Source organism: Sesamum indicum, linkage group LG7 (assembly GCF_000512975.1).
Source record: "Sesamum indicum cultivar Zhongzhi No. 13 linkage group LG7, S_indicum_v1.0, whole genome shotgun sequence".
Lineage (NCBI taxonomy): Eukaryota > Viridiplantae > Streptophyta > Magnoliopsida > Lamiales > Pedaliaceae > Sesamum > Sesamum indicum.
In genome coordinates, this window is record NC_026151.1 from 4,748,790 (window position 1) to 4,771,624 (window position 22,835).

The 22,835-nt window shown below is 31.3% G+C and overlaps 2 protein-coding genes across 2 annotated transcripts; both read left to right on the forward strand.

The window, feature by feature from the left end:
* On the forward strand, positions 8,230-11,167 carry LOC105166244. The gene is made up of 5 exons (XM_011085536.2): positions 8,230-8,497; positions 9,622-9,813; positions 9,952-10,201; positions 10,366-10,478; positions 10,578-11,167. The coding sequence occupies exons 1-5, from the start codon at positions 8,423-8,425 to the stop codon at positions 10,650-10,652; spliced, it is 705 nt and encodes a 234-aa protein (XP_011083838.1). The 5' UTR covers positions 8,230-8,422; the 3' UTR covers positions 10,653-11,167.
* LOC105166245 (coenzyme Q-binding protein COQ10 homolog, mitochondrial) lies at positions 11,572-16,456 on the forward strand. Its single transcript, XM_011085537.2, has 4 exons — positions 11,572-12,192; positions 12,595-12,790; positions 15,125-15,256; positions 15,844-16,456. Exons 1-4 carry the CDS (start codon positions 11,885-11,887, stop codon positions 15,964-15,966), a joined length of 759 nt encoding a protein of 252 aa, XP_011083839.1. The 5' UTR covers positions 11,572-11,884; the 3' UTR covers positions 15,967-16,456.

Genomic DNA, 22,835 nt, shown 5'->3' on the forward strand with positions numbered 1-22,835 from the left:
TTATGAATTTGGGAAAGGAATAAAGATACGAAAAGAATTAGGATTGACTTTTCGTTGTTAATTCCATTCACATAATTGATAAAGCTTGCCAAATTTGGTATTTTTAGGTCGAGGTTTGCCTCAACCAGAATTGCACAGTCAAGGCGCATGCCTAAGCCAGAAATTCGATTCTGCATTCTAGAATTTTTGTCTGCTTGTCTTCCATTTATTTGATTTTAGTTTTTGGGGGGGTTTGTAATTTCTAGTAACTCAAGATGGAACTCCCTAAGAAATTGTTTGAGGGTCACTTTGACTCTTTAGAAATTTTAATTGAGATTGATTCTTTTTCAAAAAGATTGCTTCAAATCTACACTCGATCAAAATAATAACCTTAAGTAATTGAGTTGGAAGGCATTTTGTTTTTGTTCTCGTCTTTTTGTTTTTTATTTCCTTAAACTTTGGGTATATATTATATCACCTCAAGGAAATCATATTTCTTGCACTTTCTATACTTTAGGGTGTTGTATAAGACACCTCGAGGAAGTCATCTTCCTTTTGTTTTTCTTGGTTTTGAGGTGTTGTATTATGACACCTCAAGAAAGTTATTTTTTTTTTTGACCTCAGAGAAGTTGTTTTTCTTGGGTTTGAAGTTTTTCAGTATGATACCTCGAGAAAGTTATTTTTTATTTTGACTTTGGGGTGTTGCATATGACACCTCAAGTAAGGTGTTACATTATAACACCTCGAGAAAGCCATTTTGGTCCATCTAAAAGGACGAGGTAGTAATAAAGACTATTGATTTGATGTTGAGATAAGAAACATATTTTATTTCTTGGAAAGCAATAATAAAGAACTTAATACATCTCAAAGCCTGTAAGTGTTATACCTCCTAGTCTTTTACCCTTCTTCCCTACTTATTTGCACCATCAATATGCAACCTCCTTTAATCAAGAATTCTTGTCGCCGAATTCAGTATATGGTGCCAATAATTCCTGTTATGATGAACTATCGTTGTCGGATCGTGGTTCTTCAAAATCACTCATTCATGTGATTCAGAAATTTCTTGAAATGTCCATTTTGGATCAACATTTCTATTTCTTCCTTCAACTGAGAACAATCTTATGTGTTATCCCCCTGTCTTCATGGAATTGAAAATAGCGATTAGACTCTATTCTTTTAGAGGGTTGTCTGGCATTGGTGGCAGCCCACAAGCTTAGACCTTGTTTCTTTGCAATAGTGAGAATTTCAGCTCACGAAATGCTTAACGGGCTGAGTTCTTTGATGGCATATATTTTCTCTAGCATCTACTTCCTCTGTCGTTGGGGGCATAACTCTCTCTTCCTTATTCGACCTTCTTTTCATTGGAGTTATCTACCTTGTGCCTACACTTTCCTCTATTCTTATGTACTTTTCAGTCCTTGCAAATAACTCTTCTTGGGTAGTTGGGGGTTTCCCCGATATCGATTCCTTGAACCTGATCTTCCTTAGGTTCTATTGCATGATAATTGCTAAAAATTTTGGGTGCACATGCATGGGACTTCTCGCACAGCCTCAGGAAACCTTTTGATATACTCCAGAAGACCTTCATTTCCAACTGGACTATGGTGAACAAGTATGAGGCAATTTCGGGATACCACGTCTTGATCATGAAGTGGCATAGGAACCATTGCTAGAGCTGCTTAAAAATCTCGACAAATCCAAGAACTGGTTAAATCAATTCATAGATTTATTCGAGAGAGTTATACGATAACTTGCAGTAAGCGACGTCACTTATGACTAGTAAGTCTACTCTAGCCAGGAACTGATCTAGGTAGTCTTAAGGGTCTCCTATTCCATTGTACTCGTGAGGTTTGGGATTCTAATTCCGGGTTGTATAGCTTTGGCCAAAATGTGGGGTGCAAAAGGACTGTACCTCTGTGGTGCAACCCCAACAAGTAAGTTTGGGAGTCTCCCAATCTTGCAGAGCGGACGAATCTAGGTGGAGACGGTGCTTGGCCTCCCATCTTCTTTCGAGATTCTCTCCTGCGAGATGGCAACCCTCCAAGAGCGGGAGGTGCTTGACCTTCCGTCTTTGAAGCTCTTCTCTTTAAGGTTCTCCTCTTTGCGGCAATACTCCGAGCGGGGAAAGTAGCTATCTTCATGGATACCTTCCCTAGGGAATGGTGGAAGGAAATGATCGCATGCAGGTCTGAGAAATCCTGTTGTTCACTTCCTCCTCAGAGTTCCTCTCTTCTTGAACATCGTAGGCCTCTGAAAAACAATCCCCGAGAGCTAGGGGCATCGACCTTCGCGAGAATGGCTACGGGGTAGCCCATGTTCCGCGATGTACTGGGCTACCGCTCTAGTTGCAACTTAGGCAGAAGCGTCCTTGGTTAGTTAGTGAAGCGTTTCCTGTGTCATTTGAACTGGTGGTGGTGGAGACGAAGTGCCAAACCTCTCCCAATCTCGCTTCCCTTGAGAACCTATGTGCACATTTCGGAAGTCATTGGTGGAGTGGTTTGCATGTTCAATGCTTACACTAGATTTTTCACAGACGACACCAAGTTGACGGGAATAAAAAGAGAGGTTCTGACCTGAACACCTTCACACATCACAAATCAGAAAATCCTTCTTCTCAATTGCTCATAATCCCTCTTTTACAATGATATAAACGAGCATTTGCTCATTTTCAATATAAAGGAGAGAGTAGTGAAGACGGAAAGAGAGAAGAGAGTAGGGAGAGAGAGAGCAAATAAGGAAAGATATTTCTAAGACAAATTTATAATAATTGGTGGGATTGTGTACCCCACTTAAGAGATGGGATCCATTATTCCATAAATTCTTATAAATAAGACCGAGCCCAATACTAATATCAGGCTCTAATGATGCCAACCAAACATATTATTATACACGATAAATAATTATATCATATCTAATCACAAGAACCAAACAAGACCAAAATAATTGAACGGGGGGTTGTAAATTCATTCACCAATCATCGACATTCGCTAAATTAGAAGTAATCTAATAATTACATATTAATTTAAAAATGTGTGATCTTGATCTCCATCTTTTTGTGAAAATAATAATCATTGTCAAATTCGTCCTCCATCAGTTTGAAATATTAGCAAAATAAATATTTAGCAAAAGTTAGTTCGTGACACCTTCGTATCAAACTTTTAGTTCTGTTTTATGCAAAATACTAAATATTATATTCTTGTAAACTTTTTTTTTCCTTAATTTAAATAAAACATTATGATTTTGATTAATATATTCAAATCTCATTGTATTCCATATTTTTCTTTTTATAATATATAGAATCATCATATACAACCTAAAACTACAATGTCAATATGCAATGTACTTGTGCAATATTCCCTATGTCTAATGACGTTTGAAATTATCAATCATGTTTTAATTTAATGGCTGAAATTGAGTTTATATGAACAAATTCAATGACATGAATTTAACTTCTATTAGATACGTGGATATTTATTTTACCATATGTGAATTTATGTTTATTTCATGATTTTTAATTATATTGATGTAATAATTAAATTAATATATTGCTCGATTTATTGAAATATTAATAATAACATATATAAAAAAAAAAAGAGGGATAATCACACTCTCCTCTCCGGTGGTTTGGTGTAATTACAAATAGACCCCTATAGTTTGAAAAATTATATCTAATAGTTCTAAGGTATGCTTTTGTCTAGCAAATAGTTAGTCAAAATTTACCAAATTTGCTGATATTAAAAAGAAATAGATAAAAATTCATATTTATCGTTGATTGGCTCATTACTAATTTATTCTCCTCTCCCGTGGTTTGGTGTAATTATAGATAGACCCCTATAGTTTGAAAAATTATATCTAGTAGTTCTAAGGTTTGCTTTTGTCTAGCAAATAGTTAGTCAAAATTTACCGAATTTGCTGATATTAAAAAGAAATAGATAAAAATTCATATTTATCGTTGATTGACTCATTACTAATTTATTGTAGGTCAAATAAATTTTTTTTATGACTAAATTGTCCGTATACATGCATCTTCATAGGTTAATGTGTGTGAATGTGATGACGTATATCTTCACCTTTATAAGGATAGTATAGTAAAAAAAATTTATTTGACCTGCATTAAGTCAATAATAAGTCAATTAAAGATAAGTATCAATTTTCATTCAGTTTTTTTTTTTTTTTGGTTAATATTAACAAATTCAATGAATTTTGACTAACGAATAAACCTATTTATTAAATAAATGCACACTTCAAATGCACTATATATATTATTCAAATCACATAGAATTCGTATATAATTACAATAAATTTTAGGAGAGGGAAGTGTAAATATACTATATAAAAAGAAAAAGGTCTTCCACACTCACAAAAGACATTTAATGACATCGTTGCACCACTTTTTGTAAAGTTGAAAATGCCCTTCAACCAAAAAACAACTAACCTATTAAAGTTTTCAAAATTTTTATTAATTAATAAGTTAGTCTTTTTTATTTATTTCTTCTTAATTTTTTATTTTTAAAATAATATTTTGATTTATATATTTTCTTTTCTTTTTTATTATTATTTTTAATATATATTAAAATATATAAAAAAAATTATTTATTATATACGCACCACAACGACTAATTATATTAAAAAAAAACAAAAACAAAGGAAAACAGTTTTTGCAATTATAATTACCGAGACCAGGAAGGTCCGATCTCCTGTCCTTTTCAGACAAATCAAAACCATAAAGACCAATTCATCCAACAATAACATGTGATATTGCCTGACAATGCTTGAAGGTATTTGTTGTATCCCTTGATATTTTATGACACTCCACGTACCAACTAGTATATTACTTATGAAGTTAAATGCAACTTAACGTGTGATATTTGAAATGAGCAAATATTTTTTTATCAAAAAAAATTAGCAAATTATCTTTTCATATTTCAAAAAATAAAGCAAATTACCCTCCGATCAATGGTTTAGATAAGGAATAATTTACTTTATTTTTTAAAATACAGGGAATAATTTATTATTTTATTTTCCACAGGGATTTTTATGTACATTTCTCATATCCTAGAAACGTAAATTACATTTTTTCCTATTACGTATGTTAGCGATTGTTATATACTCGATATATGTGTATTTAAAAATATTTTGAACAACCCATATCACTAATACATATATATATATATATATATTAGTGACAAGATATATATCGAATAGCAAGTTTAAAATTATCAAAAAGAATATATATTGAGTTATAATAATTTAAATTTGTCATTGTATAATTATTAATAACAAAAAAATTAAGAATTATATGTAAAATTGTCACTGTAGATAATTAATGACACATCTATAGTGACAACGTAATGACAATAAGTGGTTATTATCACTAGGTTGTCATTATATATGTGTTACTAATTGTTTGAGAAAATTATAATTTTAATCCCAAAATATAGGATGATTGCAATATCAATCCCTGAAATAGCTAATATTTGTTCCACACTTTATAAAAATGTTGCTAAGTCAATCCCATCATAAAAAAATTGCAAAGTTTGCGGCTAACTTCACAATGTTTGGGAATTAATATTACAATGATGGGACTAACTTTACAATATTTTTTAAAAGCATGGGACAAGTATCGACTATTTCAAAAAATATGGGACTAATATTACAAAAACACCCTACATTTTGGGACCCAAGTTGCAATTTTCTCCAAATTGTTTCTAGTACTGACAAATTAATACATAATATCGTGTCACTAATTCTTGCTAATTACAATGTTTACAAATAAATTATTAGTATTAAAATTTTAAAATTCATTAGTGTGACAAAACATTAATTTTTTCACTGAATATATAATTAGTGATAATATTAAACTTATCACTAATTTTTTTGGGTCGCTAACTTTCTATTTTCTTGTAATGTATTTTATCAACCACGATATAATTATTTTAAATACCTTTTTTTAATAAATAGCTATCGCGATACGTTGTCCTTGTATAAATATAATAAATAATTTTTTACACTTTAAAATATATAATAAATTAGTTAATATCCCTTGCTAAGCATGAGAAATTTTATTTTAAAAAAAATAAAAATAATTTATAAAGTTTTTATTAAGTATAAAGATACAAAAGTTGTTGAATATAAAAATGAATTTAAATTATTTACTAACTATTTACATAGAAAAATTAATAAGTGAACTTTGGATAAGAAAATAAACAATAGAAAGACTTATTTAAATTTAAATATAAAAGAGTGGATAATTGTTCAAGAGGCAAAATAAAATACAAAGTAAGCATGCATAAATAATCAAAGTAAGCATGCAGGATTATATATTGAAAAAATAAAAAAATATAACTAATTCAAGTTTATTATAAAATGTATAAATAATTCAAATTTTAAAAATAAAAATAATAAATAAATATAAAAATATAAATTATTATTTATATCAAATAAACTTTGAAATAAGTTATTATATGTGAATCCTTTGGTTAAAGACAAATAATCTTATCCTCATCTAAATTTAAATAATAATAAAGAATATTTTCTAAAAACAATGGCGCAACAAAATTTAAGAAGTTGTTCAATAAGAGTATATATGGCGCTTATATATAGTCTTTATGTTTTTATTTTATTATATAAATATATATATATATATTATTGTTCGTCGTACGAGATAACAAGAAAATCAGTATAATGATGTCACAAACATAGGGAGTGTTTGCAAAAATTTCTACTTTTAAATAGTGGTTTTTGTAGAAAACATTAGAAGTTGTAGTAGAATCAAAAGTAGGTAGTGTTTGTCAAAAAAGATAAAAAGCAGATAAAAACTAAATTGGATAGTGTTTGAAGAAAAATCACTTTTAAAATAAATTTAATTGATAAAAGATTGTTTTGTCCGTAAGTATTAAAAAAATACTATCTCTTTTTACTTATTATTTCATTTGTTGTTTGACACTATTAATTATTTTTCTATAAAAAATCATAAATTTTATTGCGATTCTAAGTGTTTCATATTTATGTTTTCAAAAATATTAAAGAATATATTTAATTAGTAATGCTTCCACTAAGTAATATAATCATTGATTCATATACAATAATTAAATTTGCATGATTGCAAAAAATAATTAATTTATTAATTGATCAAATAATAATATGTTAACAAAATAATATAATTAGATGATACAACACATGAAACATAAAAAAACTTAAAATATTAAATATGTAAAAGTGTAAATTTAATTATTGTTAAAATTTAAATTATTTGAAAACTCTGATATCAACTTTAAATATGCAATTTTAGAAATAAATTAAAAACAGTAAAGTTGAATTAAGATTATTATAATTATGGTAAAGTAGTAAAACACAAAGTTGGATTTATTTACAAAAAAAAAAAAAAAAAAATCAAAGCAGCTAAAAGCACCCCTCAAGGTGCTTCTAGCATGGCCTAAAAACGCTTTTTTTTTGCTATTTCATAAGTAGAAGCTGGTTTCCCAACACGAGAAAAAGTATTTTTTGGAGTCAAAAGCTGAAAAGCGCTTTTTTGAAAAGCGCGCAAACACTCTCACAGGTTATACTTAAAAGTGTTTTTTCATTCCCGAACCTATTGTTTATTTACACAAATCACTCATATCTTTTAAAAAATTAAACATACATTTATCAGAAAACATCAGCATTATTTACACGAACCAGCCCTATTTTTAGAAAATTACTCATGCACCTAAGAAAAATCAGTTATATTACACAAACTACCTCTATTTTTTTGCTGTTAGTAATGGTTCTTATAATCATGCAAAAAATATGAATAGTTTGTGTAAATTGACTATAGATCAAATAGTATATATAAAATTATTTCTTTATATTAATATCATGCAAAAAATATGAATAGTTTGTGTAAATTGACTATAGATCAAACAATATATATAAAACGATTTCTTTATATTAATATAAATATCGAAATATAGGGTTGAATAAAAATTTACTCCCATTAATATATAAATTGAGCAAATACTCATGAGAAAAAAAAAATTAGCAAATTATCTCCATATATTTCAAAAACTGAAGCAATTATCCCTATTCAAACCATTGATAAGGGGTGATTTACTTCATTTTTCAAACTACATGCTATTTTATTTTTCACAAGAATTTATTTTCGTTCGTTTCTCACATTACATGATAATAAATTGGATTTGTCCTTAGTAATATATGTATATATATATATATATATATATAAATATATGTGGATAATTCAGTCCAAAATATCTGAGGGTCCTTCACTCACAACAATGTGATCTTTGAGAAGGGGGATGACGGGGACACAGATTGTCAGTCTGACACGTGGAAAGCAGAGACCACCTGGCACCCTTTTTCACTTTCTCCACCCCAACCTCAACAACACCAAACTCTGTAATCTTAAACGCCAAGTCCAACCATAGAGTAATCCCATAAACCAACCATGGAAGACTCGACGGATTCATCTGGGGCGGCTGCAAGAAGATCTGTTGAGCAAGAAGAGACTTCTACTTTCATGGTATATTGCTCTTCTTTTCATCTCTTTTTGTAATTAAGTTTGTAGTAGGATAAGATGGAGTTTTGTGATATGTGTTAATCTTTTTCAATTTCTTGATATGTGTGAGTTAGGGTTCTTGGAACAACACTGTAGAGGAAATCACCATCCAAAAAAGAGAATATATATATATATCTGTATATTATATGTATGTATACTAATGTATTTGATCTTAAAAGGGATGACCTTTTTCCTTAATCTTTTGATGTGGGTGGGTCTGAATTTCTTTGATTATGATTGAATTTGGGATCTTTGTATATTTCTTTTTGGGTTTCCATTTAATGTTGTGTGGCTTGTGATGGTAAGGTTACATTTCGATTGATGTATTTGAATTTGAGAGAAGAATTTGGTGAAAGAATTTCAAATGACTCCGTTGTAAAAGGATTTGAAATCTGTAGTGTTCGACAAAATATAATTCAAATTCAGAGTTCTGAAATCCTCTGAAGTTAGAACTATCCAAATGAGTGTTTGTTAATAGGAATTTGAAATCCAACGAGCCAAATGCGTCCTAAGGGTTCTTAGTTCTTTGGTAGTTTGTTTAGATTTTAGAAGTCTATCTTATCTTATTTGAAACGATATCGAGCATGATGTAATGAAAATCGGTCCATGGGAAGATAGTATTTGCTTTCGATCAGGACATAATACACTACGAATGATATCAAGAATACAAGAATGTTTTCTTAGTCTCATTGTCCAAGAAATTCCCACTTATACTCATGTTGTGGGGTATTTGTACATATGAAGTAATGAATTTGTGACGGCTAATATAAAAATACAGTTTCATATTCTAATTAATTGTCTTCATGTGGTTGTCGTTTCCTGATTATGGTAATTCATTTATTCAACAAGACTATCAGAATTGTGTAGTTCTCCTCTGGTCTTTGTTACATAAAAAAGTGTGTTATATATGTACTTTGATAATTTTTCTTTCTCCATTGGACCAATATACTGTTGCAAGAATACTCTTGTCCTTCTGAATTGATGTGTTTTCATTTCTTGCTTAGTAGTATACATTTGTTCTTGCAATATCTATCTTGTACAAAGCTTGCCTGGTTCTATTTAGGACAATTTCGTTCCTTTTCTCCCAGGCAACAGAATCCGAGCCCATGGAGTGGACAGACGAGAAACACTGCTTGTTTCTCAAATCCATGGAATCTACATTCGTCAACCAATTGTACAAATCAATAGATTTGTTTGGTTGGCACTCTCATAAAAACTGCTCATCGGGATCAAAATCGTCGAAGCACAAGCTGACCAGCATTCGTGCTTCTTCTGGTCAGGTAGGATCTCTATTGTCTCCGCTAACTTTTGATTGTTTCTTTCATGGTATTTACTCTTTTCCTTACTAAATTCTAGACTATCTCTGGAAGCGTGAATTTTCCATAGTCTGATTCATGATCCTTTACGTACATGTGTAGTTCAAGGTTCTTCGTGATGGTTGTTGGTCTAAAATTGATTTCAGAAGAGACGAACATAAAGTTGACCAAGAACAGGAGTCTAAACTTCCATTGGCAAATCCCTGGATCCACCGTTACGGGACTTCACAAACACAGGGACTCAGGAAGTCTCCAGCTTCCCGTGCAAACGCTCCTTTGGCAACTACTGATATTCAACATGCTGCCAATAACTTTCGTCTATGGCGGCAAGACACCATAGGCGGCAATACAGGTATCATCACTGCCATTTCGGTATCTCTTTCCAATGTCGCATGAGAAAAACAAAGTGAAATAGACGGAATTTTGTCATCCTCTGAATTCTGCCTTAATTTTGGAAAGATGTTGGAGTATTTTGTTGGTTTCTATTGTGACCTCCATTGTTTTGTTTTCAATCAGAGGTGACAGATCAGAACTTTAATGATGAAGCTTTTGAAGAAGAGATGTCTGGTAAGATACATGACATGAAGAAAACCAGAACAACTGAGGATAAAGTTTCAGGCAATGATCAAGTAATTAGATTATTTTTACGTCTGCCTGTTTGAATCTTATAATACACATTCATCTGCCACCGACAGGCTGATCTTATAGGACTCTGAATTGTTCTTCAGGTTGTCCCTTTTGGCAATATTGTTCAAGTGAATGATGTTGGTGACGACCATGTCAATGTACCGCCTGAAGATTGACGTCCTCTGTATCTCAGACCGATGAAGATCCCTGATATAGAAATGAGATGTTTGAGGCGTACTAATGCAAAATACTCTTGACTTGTGACTTTGTATCAAATGCTGAGGCAAAGAGAGTCATGGAGACGGTACGTGGACGGAAAGATGCTGGATATCACTGCACGCCCTAGAAGGATTATTGGTGTGATTGGCTATAGACATTTCTGTGATCAGCCAAGAAGGAAAAAACATCTCGGTAAGCTAGCCAAGAACTTGCACATTGGTTTGGTTCCTATCGAGAGGGAAATTCATCGCTTTATGAAGAAAGAAGCAACGTTATTCAACAACAAAATAATCGTTGTCGTTCCAATTCCTTCAGCTGGGCATTTTGTTTCCATTCTTAACTGTTCTCCTACTCAGACAGAATGACTTTGAGAGAAGAGATTGGATGTTTTGCCCAGATTGAACTACTGAAACAGGAGGAACTATCTATATCTTGAGCTATTCATTACATCATTTAAATTCAAATCTTGATCCTACACATTTAATAAATTCAAAGAAAATTTTAAATCAACAGATACATTTAGAGTAAACACATAAATAAAAAATGATCATAAAAGTGGATACGGATTCACATTCTTAAAATTCAAATTCAGAATCTCTTATTTGTTAGGCCACAAACTTAGGACATTTTTAGCATGTACAGAATATTTCATATGTTTTTTGCGAAAGTAAATTACAACGGGCACTCTTGTGGAGGTATTTATAATCTTTTAAATAAAGATAAGATATTCGTAATTTTGATAAATTTTAAAAGGTAAATTGCATAATCTCTTATATTGGCAGCATATGCGAGTGGTTGTGTGCATGGGATAAATAATAATAATAATAATAAAATTAAAATTATTCAAAAGCTTGAATATTAATAACTCCGTCTGCCTCTCTCTCGCTTCGGAAAGACATTAGAATTAGGAAAATGGAAACCTAGTTTCATAGGTTAAGGGCAGAAGAACAAGAAAGCAGAAATAGCGCAAAAACACCCCAGACAAAATTAAGTCGTAGACGGCTACCCACAATCAAATCAAATCAAAATCCATATAAATTCGGTTCGAAATCATTGCATCTCGCCTTCATTCTCCACGTACTTGTCAACAGAATCGCATCCAAGAAATTCCATGATACCGATTCGTTAGAGTACCAATTGCTCCAAACTATCACCAAAAGGGAAAATCAGAATTCCGATTATTTTTCCGATGCATCCATTTAATCCCGCACCGAAGGCGCTGGCTCGTTCGGTGGTACGCCAGAATTGGTTCCGGCAGCGGATGAGAAATTGTTGCAGTTACAATCAGATTCGGTGTCTGAGTAGCGTTCCCGGGACTAATGTATTTGCTTCAGCGGGCAAAACTGTGGGAGGTTACAGGAATAGCAGTTTTCTGGATTGTGGGAATTCGTCCAGTATTAGTAATGTTGCTTTTCAGAAAAGGGGATTTCTGGGGTGTGGTGATGGCCAAGAGGGGAATGTGCTCTCCAAAGTATACGAAGAAAGACGTGTTTTGGGGTAACTTTTGTGTCTTTTCTATTTATTTCGCTGTTAGATTTTGTTGACGCCTTTTCTTTTGTTATGAGAAACATTTTCTTACGAATTTCGTTTGTTTTTGGTGGAAATGCATCGAACTTAGGAAATTGTGGAAGCTTGGGTCTTTGGGTTGAATTTAAGAATTTCAAAATTTGGTTTGGCAACTGGAGCCCCGTAGTTTAGCTTGAAGTATAGTAGGATGATTAATAGAACAGTTAACTCGTACCTGTGTATTAGCGAATATTTGGTGGGATTCCAAGGTAGATTTTTTCATGTCTAGTTGCACGAAATAGCTATTGATTCAGTCAGGGGTCATTTATTTTTTAAAATATTGCAGTTTGCTGAGTAATTGCTATGTTTACTGATTAATCTTTTGATTATTAGATATTCACCAGAACAATTGTTCAATGTGGTTGCTGCTGTTGACATGTATGAAGATTTTCTTCCTTGGTGTCAGCGATCAGAGATAATTCGCCGCAATCCTGATGGGAGTTTTGATGCTGAGCTAGAAATTGGCTTCAAGTTTCTTGTTGAAAGTTATATCTCCCATGTGGAGCTACACAAACCAAAATCTGTTAAGGTGAAGATTCATTTGAATCTTTGATTCTCAGCAGCTTGTGTTAGCTGCTTCTGTTTTTCATATGTCTTATTCTGTTTGCTAAGGTTTGTGACATCTTCTTTCATTCATCTGTTTTTCTTTCTCCCCACTTTTTCCCTGGTGAGATGGAGTATATATTGGTAAATAAGTAATTCTTGCTAAATCTGACCGTATACTATCACTGTTTTCATAAGTTGTGTCAATGTCGCATTTCAACATGTGCTTGAAATTATGCAGATATCTTCTCCAAGAACATTTCCTTACTTGATCTGCTAAGTTTCAGGTTGGAGATTTGGGGTAGCTAGATGGGATAGTGGTAGGATATCAACTTGATCATCTCTAGAAGTTTAAGGTTATAAAAGACGAGGCTTGGAAATAAAGAGGATATATAGTCAGGGTAGAAATTTATTTCACGGGCAAAGATGAATGTTAGTAGCTTACAATACATTGATCACTTGCTCAATGGATTCATTGATCATGTAAATATGATTATTATTATTATTATTTTTATTATTTACAATAGTAATTCCCTGTTGCTAATATGTTGTAATTATATCTATGAAAGAGGAGTATGAAAAATTTCAAGATGACTCTATCCGATCATTGGGATTCGGCAGGGTAGATTTGGGTCGATTGATTTAGGATGTCATCATATACACCATAACAATATTTTGTGGAATGATTTTTGCATCAAAAAGGATTTTGCAATATAATTATGTTGGTGGGTAGGATCTTTAGAAAATCAAGCAGTAAAACATATTATGGTATGTGACTGAAGAAGAAAGTTTCTTCTCTGGGTCTGTACCCAATACTAGTGTACCAAGTAATATGTGGGTTGCAGCTTTAAAGTTAATCCATTATGCATCTATTCGTTCACTCTCCATTCTTGTAGTGCTTAAGGGAGCTGCAAGAAGAACACTTTTAGTACTTTGTGATGTATAGGTGTTGGGATTAGGGATATTACTGGAGAAGTGACTTTGACTTGGTACTATTAGGATTGATATATGTTTTCTTATTTTTACTTTTTTTTTTTGTCTTGTGTATATTTAACTGATAGCAGTATGGTCTTTTGACTTGTGCTAATTCAATAGTTGATGGAATATTGGGTATTGCAATGGGGCTCTGCTTCATTTCATCTGTAGTGCAAGTTCTCCCTATGTTTCTTAACATTAAATGAAAGTTTCGAACGAGCAGAATGCGGAATGAAGCAAATACCTAAAGGGAGATAGCAGAGTGAATCTAGCAATTCTCTGAAAATATAGTTGGCATTCAGATTTCTAAAAAGATTTTGACAAGCAATCTGGAAATGACGACACTGATAACATTCATGCCTCCGGGTCCAGTAATTTGATTAACAGATAGCAATCTCATTTTCTGAAGATGTCCAAGTAACTGTTAAGAGTTAGGATCCAACCTCTAATATTTGTCTAAAGGTTTATTAAGTGGGAGGAACCACACAAGAGTGTACATCTAACTGCTTCAGTTTCCTCATCCGCACAAACGTTCATATGGTTAACAAGGAGATTACTATTTCATGCAGAAATATTGCTATCTCGTCCTTGTTGTCTATTTCACAAGTTTGGCTCAGAAATCACTTTATTATATCAATTTTTTGGACCTCTTCTTAGCTGGATCAATGCAAAAAATTGCCATTTGATATACAAATGTAGTGGTGGTCGATTGGTGCCAAACCTTCCCAGTTTTTTCCTGTCCACTAATGGTGGAAAGAATTATTTGGAGATCTATGCACCATTAAACTCTGATGGTCAAGGATGAATTTCCATTCAACCCCATGTCTATGATGCTTGGTGCTGTTATTCTTCTCCAATTATCCAATTGCTCTTAAGACATGCTTGGCACCTCTAATAGGTTATTTAATTTTTCTACTGTACTGATATGACTTCTACCCACAATCTTATTAGAATAGATTGCATAGAGGGCTTGTCCTGCAATGTTCATTTCCTTTAGTTTGTTCTCTTGTATCAACTTTGTAATTGATGAATATAGTCTTAACTGGCCCTTCCCTTTCGTGAAATTTAGGTTTGACATGAACCAACTGTGAGAATTAAAAATTTGCATTTAGTGATGTGGAAGTGTTAAGCCAAGTGATATGAACTAAATAAGGCTCTTTTTAGCCTTTAAAAAGGACTATTGTCTTGTTGAAATGGTCTGTCTAAATGGACACATGAAATCTTGGGCACAAGCGTGGTATTGTTCCCCATAGTTCTTTGTGAGAAGATTCTTCATGTTTGTGTATTACATCAATTTTCTAAGGTGTCATGGTTGATTTTTGTTCTCTCTTGCATTTTATTGCAGACAACTTCATCCCAGAGTAGCCTTTTTGATCATTTGATCAATGTCTGGGAATTTAATCCGGGACCTGTTCCAGGATCCTGCAACCTTTATTTCTTGGTGGACTTTAAGTTTCAGTCACCATTTTATCGACAGGTGAGTTTCTTCATTAGTCTGAATTCTTCATAATTTTAGAAAATCAATACAATGTGTGACAACTAAAAGAATAGTATAGATGTACTGATTCTCTTTAGTTATTATGTGTAATTGTGTATTACGTCTCTGGTGCTGGTTGTTTGATACATGGCATCTGTTAGCTAGATGGCAATATAAGCCGATTTGCAGTATTGTGACGTACTATAAAGCATAGGAAATTTAGGATTTCACCTTGTTGAGGTTTAACCTCCACTGGGCCATACATTTTGTGTCTTTTGCATTCAATTGCTTCATACTTGGAAAAATTTCATGACTATTATTATGATAATTTGCCAGATATGCTTGCTCAATAAGTATCCATGTAAAGGTAGGATCTGGAATCAAATTTTTAGTCTGTATGCCTCAGTAGATGGAATAGGAGGGGTACAAATAGACATCCTACAATTCATGTTCTTTTCAATCATTGACAACATTAGGAGAGAAGAAACCATGAAACATTGCCACTGACAGAGAAATACGAGTGCTTAGTTTCTCTACTGGTAACAATATAAACCGTTTACTGTTGTTCATGGAATTTTGCGTGGCAGATTGCAAATATGTTCTTCAAGGAGGTGGTTTCTCGGCTTGTTGGTTCATTCAGTGAACGATGTCGACTGATATATGGACCTGGGGTACCAATCCTTGAAAATACTTATGACGAGAGAATATGAAAGTCTGCAAATTTTTCCATCATGTCGACCGAGCCAACACCGTTGAATCTCTCTCTGAACTTCTATCAATATGAGATTAACCCCTATGGCCGATCTCATTTGCACTTTGAATCCTGAAAGAAAGGTACTAACCGCACCATGCTGGGATTCTTTCGGATCATTTGTATCAGTAATTCAGGATGGAATGTATCACCTCTTCCCTTGTTTTTGTTTTTTTTCATGCTCAAAAGAAGGGGTGAAAAAGGTACAAGGATGTATATCACATATAATATGAATTAGCAGTCTTTACAGACAGCCTTATAGACCTAGAAGTATTCCCATTCCCCATTACTGATTTCTGTCCCTGGGCTGGTAAAAGAGTAACTCCTTGTATTCAAGAATGCATGTTCATAATCTTGTTGTGGAATTCAAACTGAAGGATGGGCCATTTGCATTGTTGAAAAGCCTCAGCCCACTGAAGCTATTCTATCTTCTTATTTGCACGGAGATATATGTTCGGACTGAATTTTTTGTTTTAAATTTTATTATATTTTTTTATTTCATTTTACATATACACGTATACAAAAATGACATCATTTATTTTACTTAAAAAAATACTTCATATATGTGTCGTATATATGTTAATAAAAAATAAAAGATATAACATGAATCGAAATAGAATCCAATCCAGAAATGTATATGTCAAGGCTTGGACAGGGAGATGGAGTGGGGAAATAAGTGGTGTCTGATAACATGTGGTAAGACTTGAAAATTTCTGAAAGACTCAAATCCATCTGAAATTCCTACCATGAAACTTGGAGCACAAAAGATGATCACCAATTGCCAGTGAAACTTATGGCATAAATTTGACAAGAAGGCTGAGGTATCTTTTCCCTTTCCCACATAGGAAAAAAATATTTATGATGTATGTTTTCTTCACATTGTGTCCAATTAGATTTAAGGTGCACGGAGGACCCACAAAAATTGAAATACTCTCAACTACTACTCTCTACGGTTGACTCCACTGCAAAATCCTCCGACGGTTAAATCAATAGTTTGATTGACTTATAAAAATATCACGACTTATGGGTACTTACATAGTTGGACTTCAAGAGCTACGGCTAATTGAAGGTGGTTTCCAATTTCATATAGGTTTGCATCTGAAAGAAAATGTTTGAATTAGCTGATGAGATTGTGTTTCATTTTATTAGTGGTGTCAGATCAATATATTATTTTTATTTGATGAAAATAATATTCTTGTTTTTGTATTGTTAGCGGCGTTGAATAGAATATACTTTTTTATTTATATGAAATTGATAGTATTATATATTTTATTGATTTAAAATTGGTAGTTATGTAATATCAAAGTATTATGAAATCAAAATATATTATTAGTTTATAAAATTAATGATTGGAAAGAGTTTGTAGGTATGCATCTATATAAAGAAATAATGGTTGAGATGAGAATGATAGTAATATATTTTTTTTATTGTGTCGATAATACCCTTAAATTGATTTTTTTAATTTTTAAATATGATGTATTAATTTTTATATTTATTCTTATTTATGATATATACGTTAAAACATAAAAAAAATATTTATTATATACTCGTAAAGACATACTAATACTAAAAAAAGATTGCATAGACAACATGGATGGAAGACAATAATTGAAGGGAGGTGGTAATGTAAATCTAGTTCGACCACTACCTAAAAAACATAAGTGGGAATTGGAAGAGTTGTCCAATTCTAACACACTTTCTGCAGCCATTGCAGTCTCCATTCCCCCTCCATTATTTCCAAGCCCTTATCCATTCTCACTTTTAACACATTCCTCCAGCTGGAAAACTACTCACATTGAGTGTCGGGCATTGGACAATTAATTCTCTCTTCTCATTGGCTCCTACGGGTTTTATTTTTTTTTCTTTTTTAATTACATTCTTAAATTCATACCATATGAATACTTTCGATTCGTTTTTGTAGATGAATATCGATCGGATATACCTTCTCTTTTCTCATTCGATCATCCCGTCATCATCATCGTATGTAATTATCAAGTCTCGAGATTTATCGTTGTACATGTACAACGTTAAAGCATCTTTCTTATCAAATTTGGATGCAAACATGCAATGGAGAAAGGAAAAGATACAATAATTTATGAGGTACTCATGAGATCGATACGAGAATTCTCTTGAACCATAGATTCATAATTTAATTCAGTTGAGCGAGAAATGGATATTGAAATAGATATTCATTAGTTTAAAGTAAATTATGTCGCTGTTCCTTAATGTTAGATTTAATTACATAAATACTTTTTCTTTTTTTAAGGTTACGAGTCAGGTGGTGCCGATGTAATTTAACTCGAGGGTTGTATTTGTGAAATGTTTTCCTAAATTGAGAGGTGTACTTGTAATTATAAGTTACGATTTTAAAGAGTCCATTTATAATTTTATAAATGACAGAAGTATTTTTGAAATTAGGCCTAATTTCAAGGGATGTAAATATAATTTGCCTTTAATTTTATCATACATAAGTATTAGGGATAATTACACTCTCGAGGTTTGATGTATTTATACGTAGACCTCCTGTTGTTTGGAAATTATACCTAATACCCTTGAGGTTTGCTTTCCGTCTAACAAATAAGTCCATCCATTAGTCAAAATTCATCGAATTTACTAATATTAAAAAAAATCAGAAAAAATCTATATTTACCTCCGATTGACTTATTGTATACTTATAGCATGTCAAATAAATTTTTTTATGACCAAATTACTCTCATACATCTTCACGCATTAATGCATGTGAGGAGGTTTATCTCGTTATAAGGGTAGTCTAGTCTGCAAAAAATAATTTGATCTACAATAAATCAATTTTAAGTACACCGCTTATAGTTATAATTATAATTTACATCGATACATTATCTAAGACAAAAACTTACAAGTTATAAGTACACATTTTGAAATAAATTACATCGACACTTCTTTAAGGATGTACTTATAATTTTATAAAAAATAAATAAATTTGTATAATTAAACTTAATTTTAAAAAATATCCATATAACTTGCCCTTTTTTAATTGCCGTAAGACATAATTATGCCTACTTACTATATATATATATATATATATATCTTATGTTTTCTTGTTTTTCATGCATCCTCAATGGACTAATATGTTTTTTTATTACATCAAAAGCAATTTGTACATTATAGAAATAGCATCAAAGATTATATCAAAATGGAGAAAAAATCCACTTTTTAAACAAGTTGAATATTCACACTTTACAAGGTGGAATTCGAATCCACAATCTCTTAATTAATCCATACGTCTTTTTATAAGCTCTGTGATTAATAGAATATATTGAGTTGGAATAAATTAAATTAAACTAAAATTTGGCATTTAGGAGATATGTTTGTTGTTTGTTAAAGATTTAATCACACTTTTGTATTGTATCTTGATATTATATTTATGCGTGTTTTGTATGTTGACTTATTTTTAATTAAAAAAATTATATTTTCGATCATATAATTATAGATTGTTAGTCTTTTTAAATTTGTAACTTACTCTATTAATACACTTAGACCTTCTTTGGCAAATTCAGTCTTGAACATCTCAAATTTGATCATTTTTTGAAAAATTTAGTTCTGTGTTGATAATAATTGGTCCGAACGACCTATAGCTACATGGTCAAAAATAATATCGACCCCGGTATGAAGGGACTAAAATAGTCCACACAGGACCAAATTTGCCAAAAAAAAATGACAAAATGCACGATATTTAGGACTAAATTCTTTAAAAAATATATATATAAAAATAAAAAAAATTACAGAATCAAAAATGATAATGACATGTAGCTACAAGACTAAAAATATAATTTTATCTTTAAATTATAATGTAATTTAATTATATATTGTTTAGATGAAAAAGAGACATGCGTTAATCAGTGTGACCCCAATATGTAATAAAACATTTGCACATATTGCTCCTACTATGCATGCACAATGAATTGGATATACTCATATTCACTATGAAAAAAATATATATATTCCCTATATTACAAATAATTATAATTTAAAAATTATAAAAAAAATTGATACTACCTACAATGATCAAATAAATTAACATGAAATCTTAAATATTTATATGTTACCAAAATATTTATTTCGATTTTCAGTATGACTAATGTTTTGGCTTTGCCGTTAGAAACAATAATTAATGAATATTTAATTACAGCGGTTAATTAATATTCATTATAAAACTAATAATAATAATAATAATAATTACTTTTAGTATGGGATGCTTGCTTTCCCCACATTTTCTTCAAGTTCTTGAGAGGAATTGTCCTGGATATTGACTCATTGCTAATGATTAAACAAAGGGATTCTGGTACGTCTGATCACCAGGATATCAATCATCAATTTAGATCAAGGCATGTGGGAGTATCTTTCAAACCCATACTTTACCACTTAAACTCTGACCATAAAGATCCTGCGTGGATGCTATTTAAGTCATTCGTGAAAGTCCTGTAATATGAGGGATTTTAAATTCTTAAACTTCTTTGCGGGCCTGTGAGACACTTTTGGATTTGGACACTTTCAAATTTGAGTCAATTGAGCTTCTTTCAGCCAATTTATTTTTTGGGAGCACCTTCTATCGGACTCCCTAAGCGCTCTATTCGGATTGGGCTTCTTGGGGACACCCTGGACCCGTACCCAAGCTGGGCTTTGCATTCTTAGAAACTCTTAACATCTCTTTCTTCTTTTCGGACTATTTGGATCTTTTTGGACCAACTTAACTTTTATTGACATCACATATAATGATAATTGAAATACAATATGTGTAAAGAGATAATTGCGTTTGTTATATGATGATCTTTTACGCAAATTTTTCTCATTAATAATGATATTTGTGATCATTTATAACTTTTAATTTCACCTCAACCGTTCTTTATCTAATTACTCATTACATCTATTAAATAACTCCTAATTCTTCATTAACCTTTACTTAATTTTGAAATTTTAACTATAATTTATATTTGCATAATCAATTATGAAATTATGGATCTAAATTCTATAATCACCTTTTTAAAATTATTAATTTATTTCATAATTAATTATGCAATCACCCCCCACTAGCTGGAATATTAATATTACTTCTTTAAGCCGTAATTACATTATTATTTCGATATTTTAATAAATCTATCAATACATTATTTTAATCAATATATAAATATAATTAAAAATAATGAGATAAATTACAATCAATTTATATAAAATAAAATAAATACTTATAAATTTAATAAAATTTGAACCCATAATTTCAATCTTTTAGGAAAATTGGAATTTATAAGTGAAGGAGTGAGTATTCGGAATGTGGATGTCAATTTCCCGGCGTGGTGTTTCCACATGGGTAGACAGGGATACATAATCTTTGAGTGGGGATTGGGATTGGGACTCATCCAAACACGTGCAAATTTTGAAATTTGAATTGGGTTTGATTAAATCTGATCAATTATATATTAAGTGTAATATTTTATTATATGATTAATAGACAATATAAAAAAAATAATCACTTATATAATAAATTAATTATCTTTGTTTCGTGATCCAAAGTTGATTCAGTCCAAATAATAATAATAATCCCAAATACGTGTCATCAATGATTGATTGACTTGATCAATTAAACCTTGCTAGATTGGTAAGGTTAAGGTCTAATAACAAAAAAATTGTAAATTCGAGTCTAATGAATGCGAATGTATGTCTATTCTATAATAGTTTGATTTTTTTTTTTTTTGTCTCGTTTAAACGTATTTCAAAATTTAAATTATTAATGTATTGAATTAGTTCTTGAATTTGAATGTATTGAATGGTATAATAAAGGGTAAATTACATTGGAATCCATATGGTTAGACCAAAATATACAAACATCTTATGCCTTTTCAGATGCGAAGCTTACACAAATATCTCCTGAAAAATATTACACTAACACCCCTCGGGGATGTGGGTGTACATTTAGAAAAAATGGGTGTTGTGTATTTTGACCTAACTCCAGGAGGTGTTAATGTAATTTATCTTATAATGAAGGGATAATTATAATCCTGAGGTTTAGTGAATTATACGTAGACCCTCTGTGGTTTACAAAATTATATTTAGCACCTTTGAGATTTGCTTCCACCTAATAAATAAGCTCATCCGTTGGTCAAAATTTATCGAATTTGTTGCTATTAACAAAAAAACTCAGAAAAAATTCTATATTTACCCACAATTGACTTATTACTGGCTTATTGTAGGTCAAATAAATCTTTTAATAACCAAATTACACTCATACTTTTTCATGCGTTAATGCATGTGAGGATATATATAAGAGTAGTTCAGTCCAAATAAATTATTTGGCCTGTAATAAGTCAGTAATAATTAGTTAATCGAGGGTAAATATCAATTTTCAATCAGCCTTTTGTTATTATCAGCAAATTCAGTAAATTTGGACCAACAGATGAACTTATTTATTAGACGAAAACAAATATTAGGGGTGTTAAATGTAATTTTTCAAACTACAAAAATTTTATGTATAATTATATCAAACCTCAAGAAAAGGGAACGTAATTATCCTTATAAAAAATTGTATACTAAAAAATAAAACAACACACAAAATAAAATTAAAAAAAGAAAAAAGGATTGGTTGACTTGACTAAGTGCATCTTGATCGGGATTGGATCTGTAGCTTAGTAGCTGGGAAATTGATTCATTGCTTCTTCTACTGGAGTACCAAGAATTTCATTTATCCATATACAATTGTCATTTTATTATTGGTTGAAAGTGAAACTTATCAAAAAGAGTTTTTTTATTATTATTATTATTATTATTGATGTAGTATTATGGTAATTTATATTGGTT

Excerpts from the sequence above, each read along its gene's own strand:
- LOC105166244 (XM_011085536.2), top strand. The coding sequence starts at position 8,423 with ATGGAAGACTCGACGGATTCATCTGGGGCGGCTGCAAGAAGATCTGTT. Across the intron at positions 8,498-9,621 it reads AAGAGACTTCTACTTTCATG|GCAACAGAATCCGAGCCCAT; the intron begins GTATATTGCTCT and ends CTTTTCTCCCAG. Across the intron at positions 10,202-10,365 it reads CACCATAGGCGGCAATACAG|AGGTGACAGATCAGAACTTT; the intron begins GTATCATCACTG and ends GTTTTCAATCAG.
- LOC105166245 (XM_011085537.2), top strand. The coding sequence starts at position 11,885 with ATGCATCCATTTAATCCCGCACCGAAGGCGCTGGCTCGTTCGGTGGTA. Across the intron at positions 12,791-15,124 it reads ACAAACCAAAATCTGTTAAG|ACAACTTCATCCCAGAGTAG; the intron begins GTGAAGATTCAT and ends ATTTTATTGCAG. Across the intron at positions 15,257-15,843 it reads AGTCACCATTTTATCGACAG|ATTGCAAATATGTTCTTCAA; the intron begins GTGAGTTTCTTC and ends TTTGCGTGGCAG.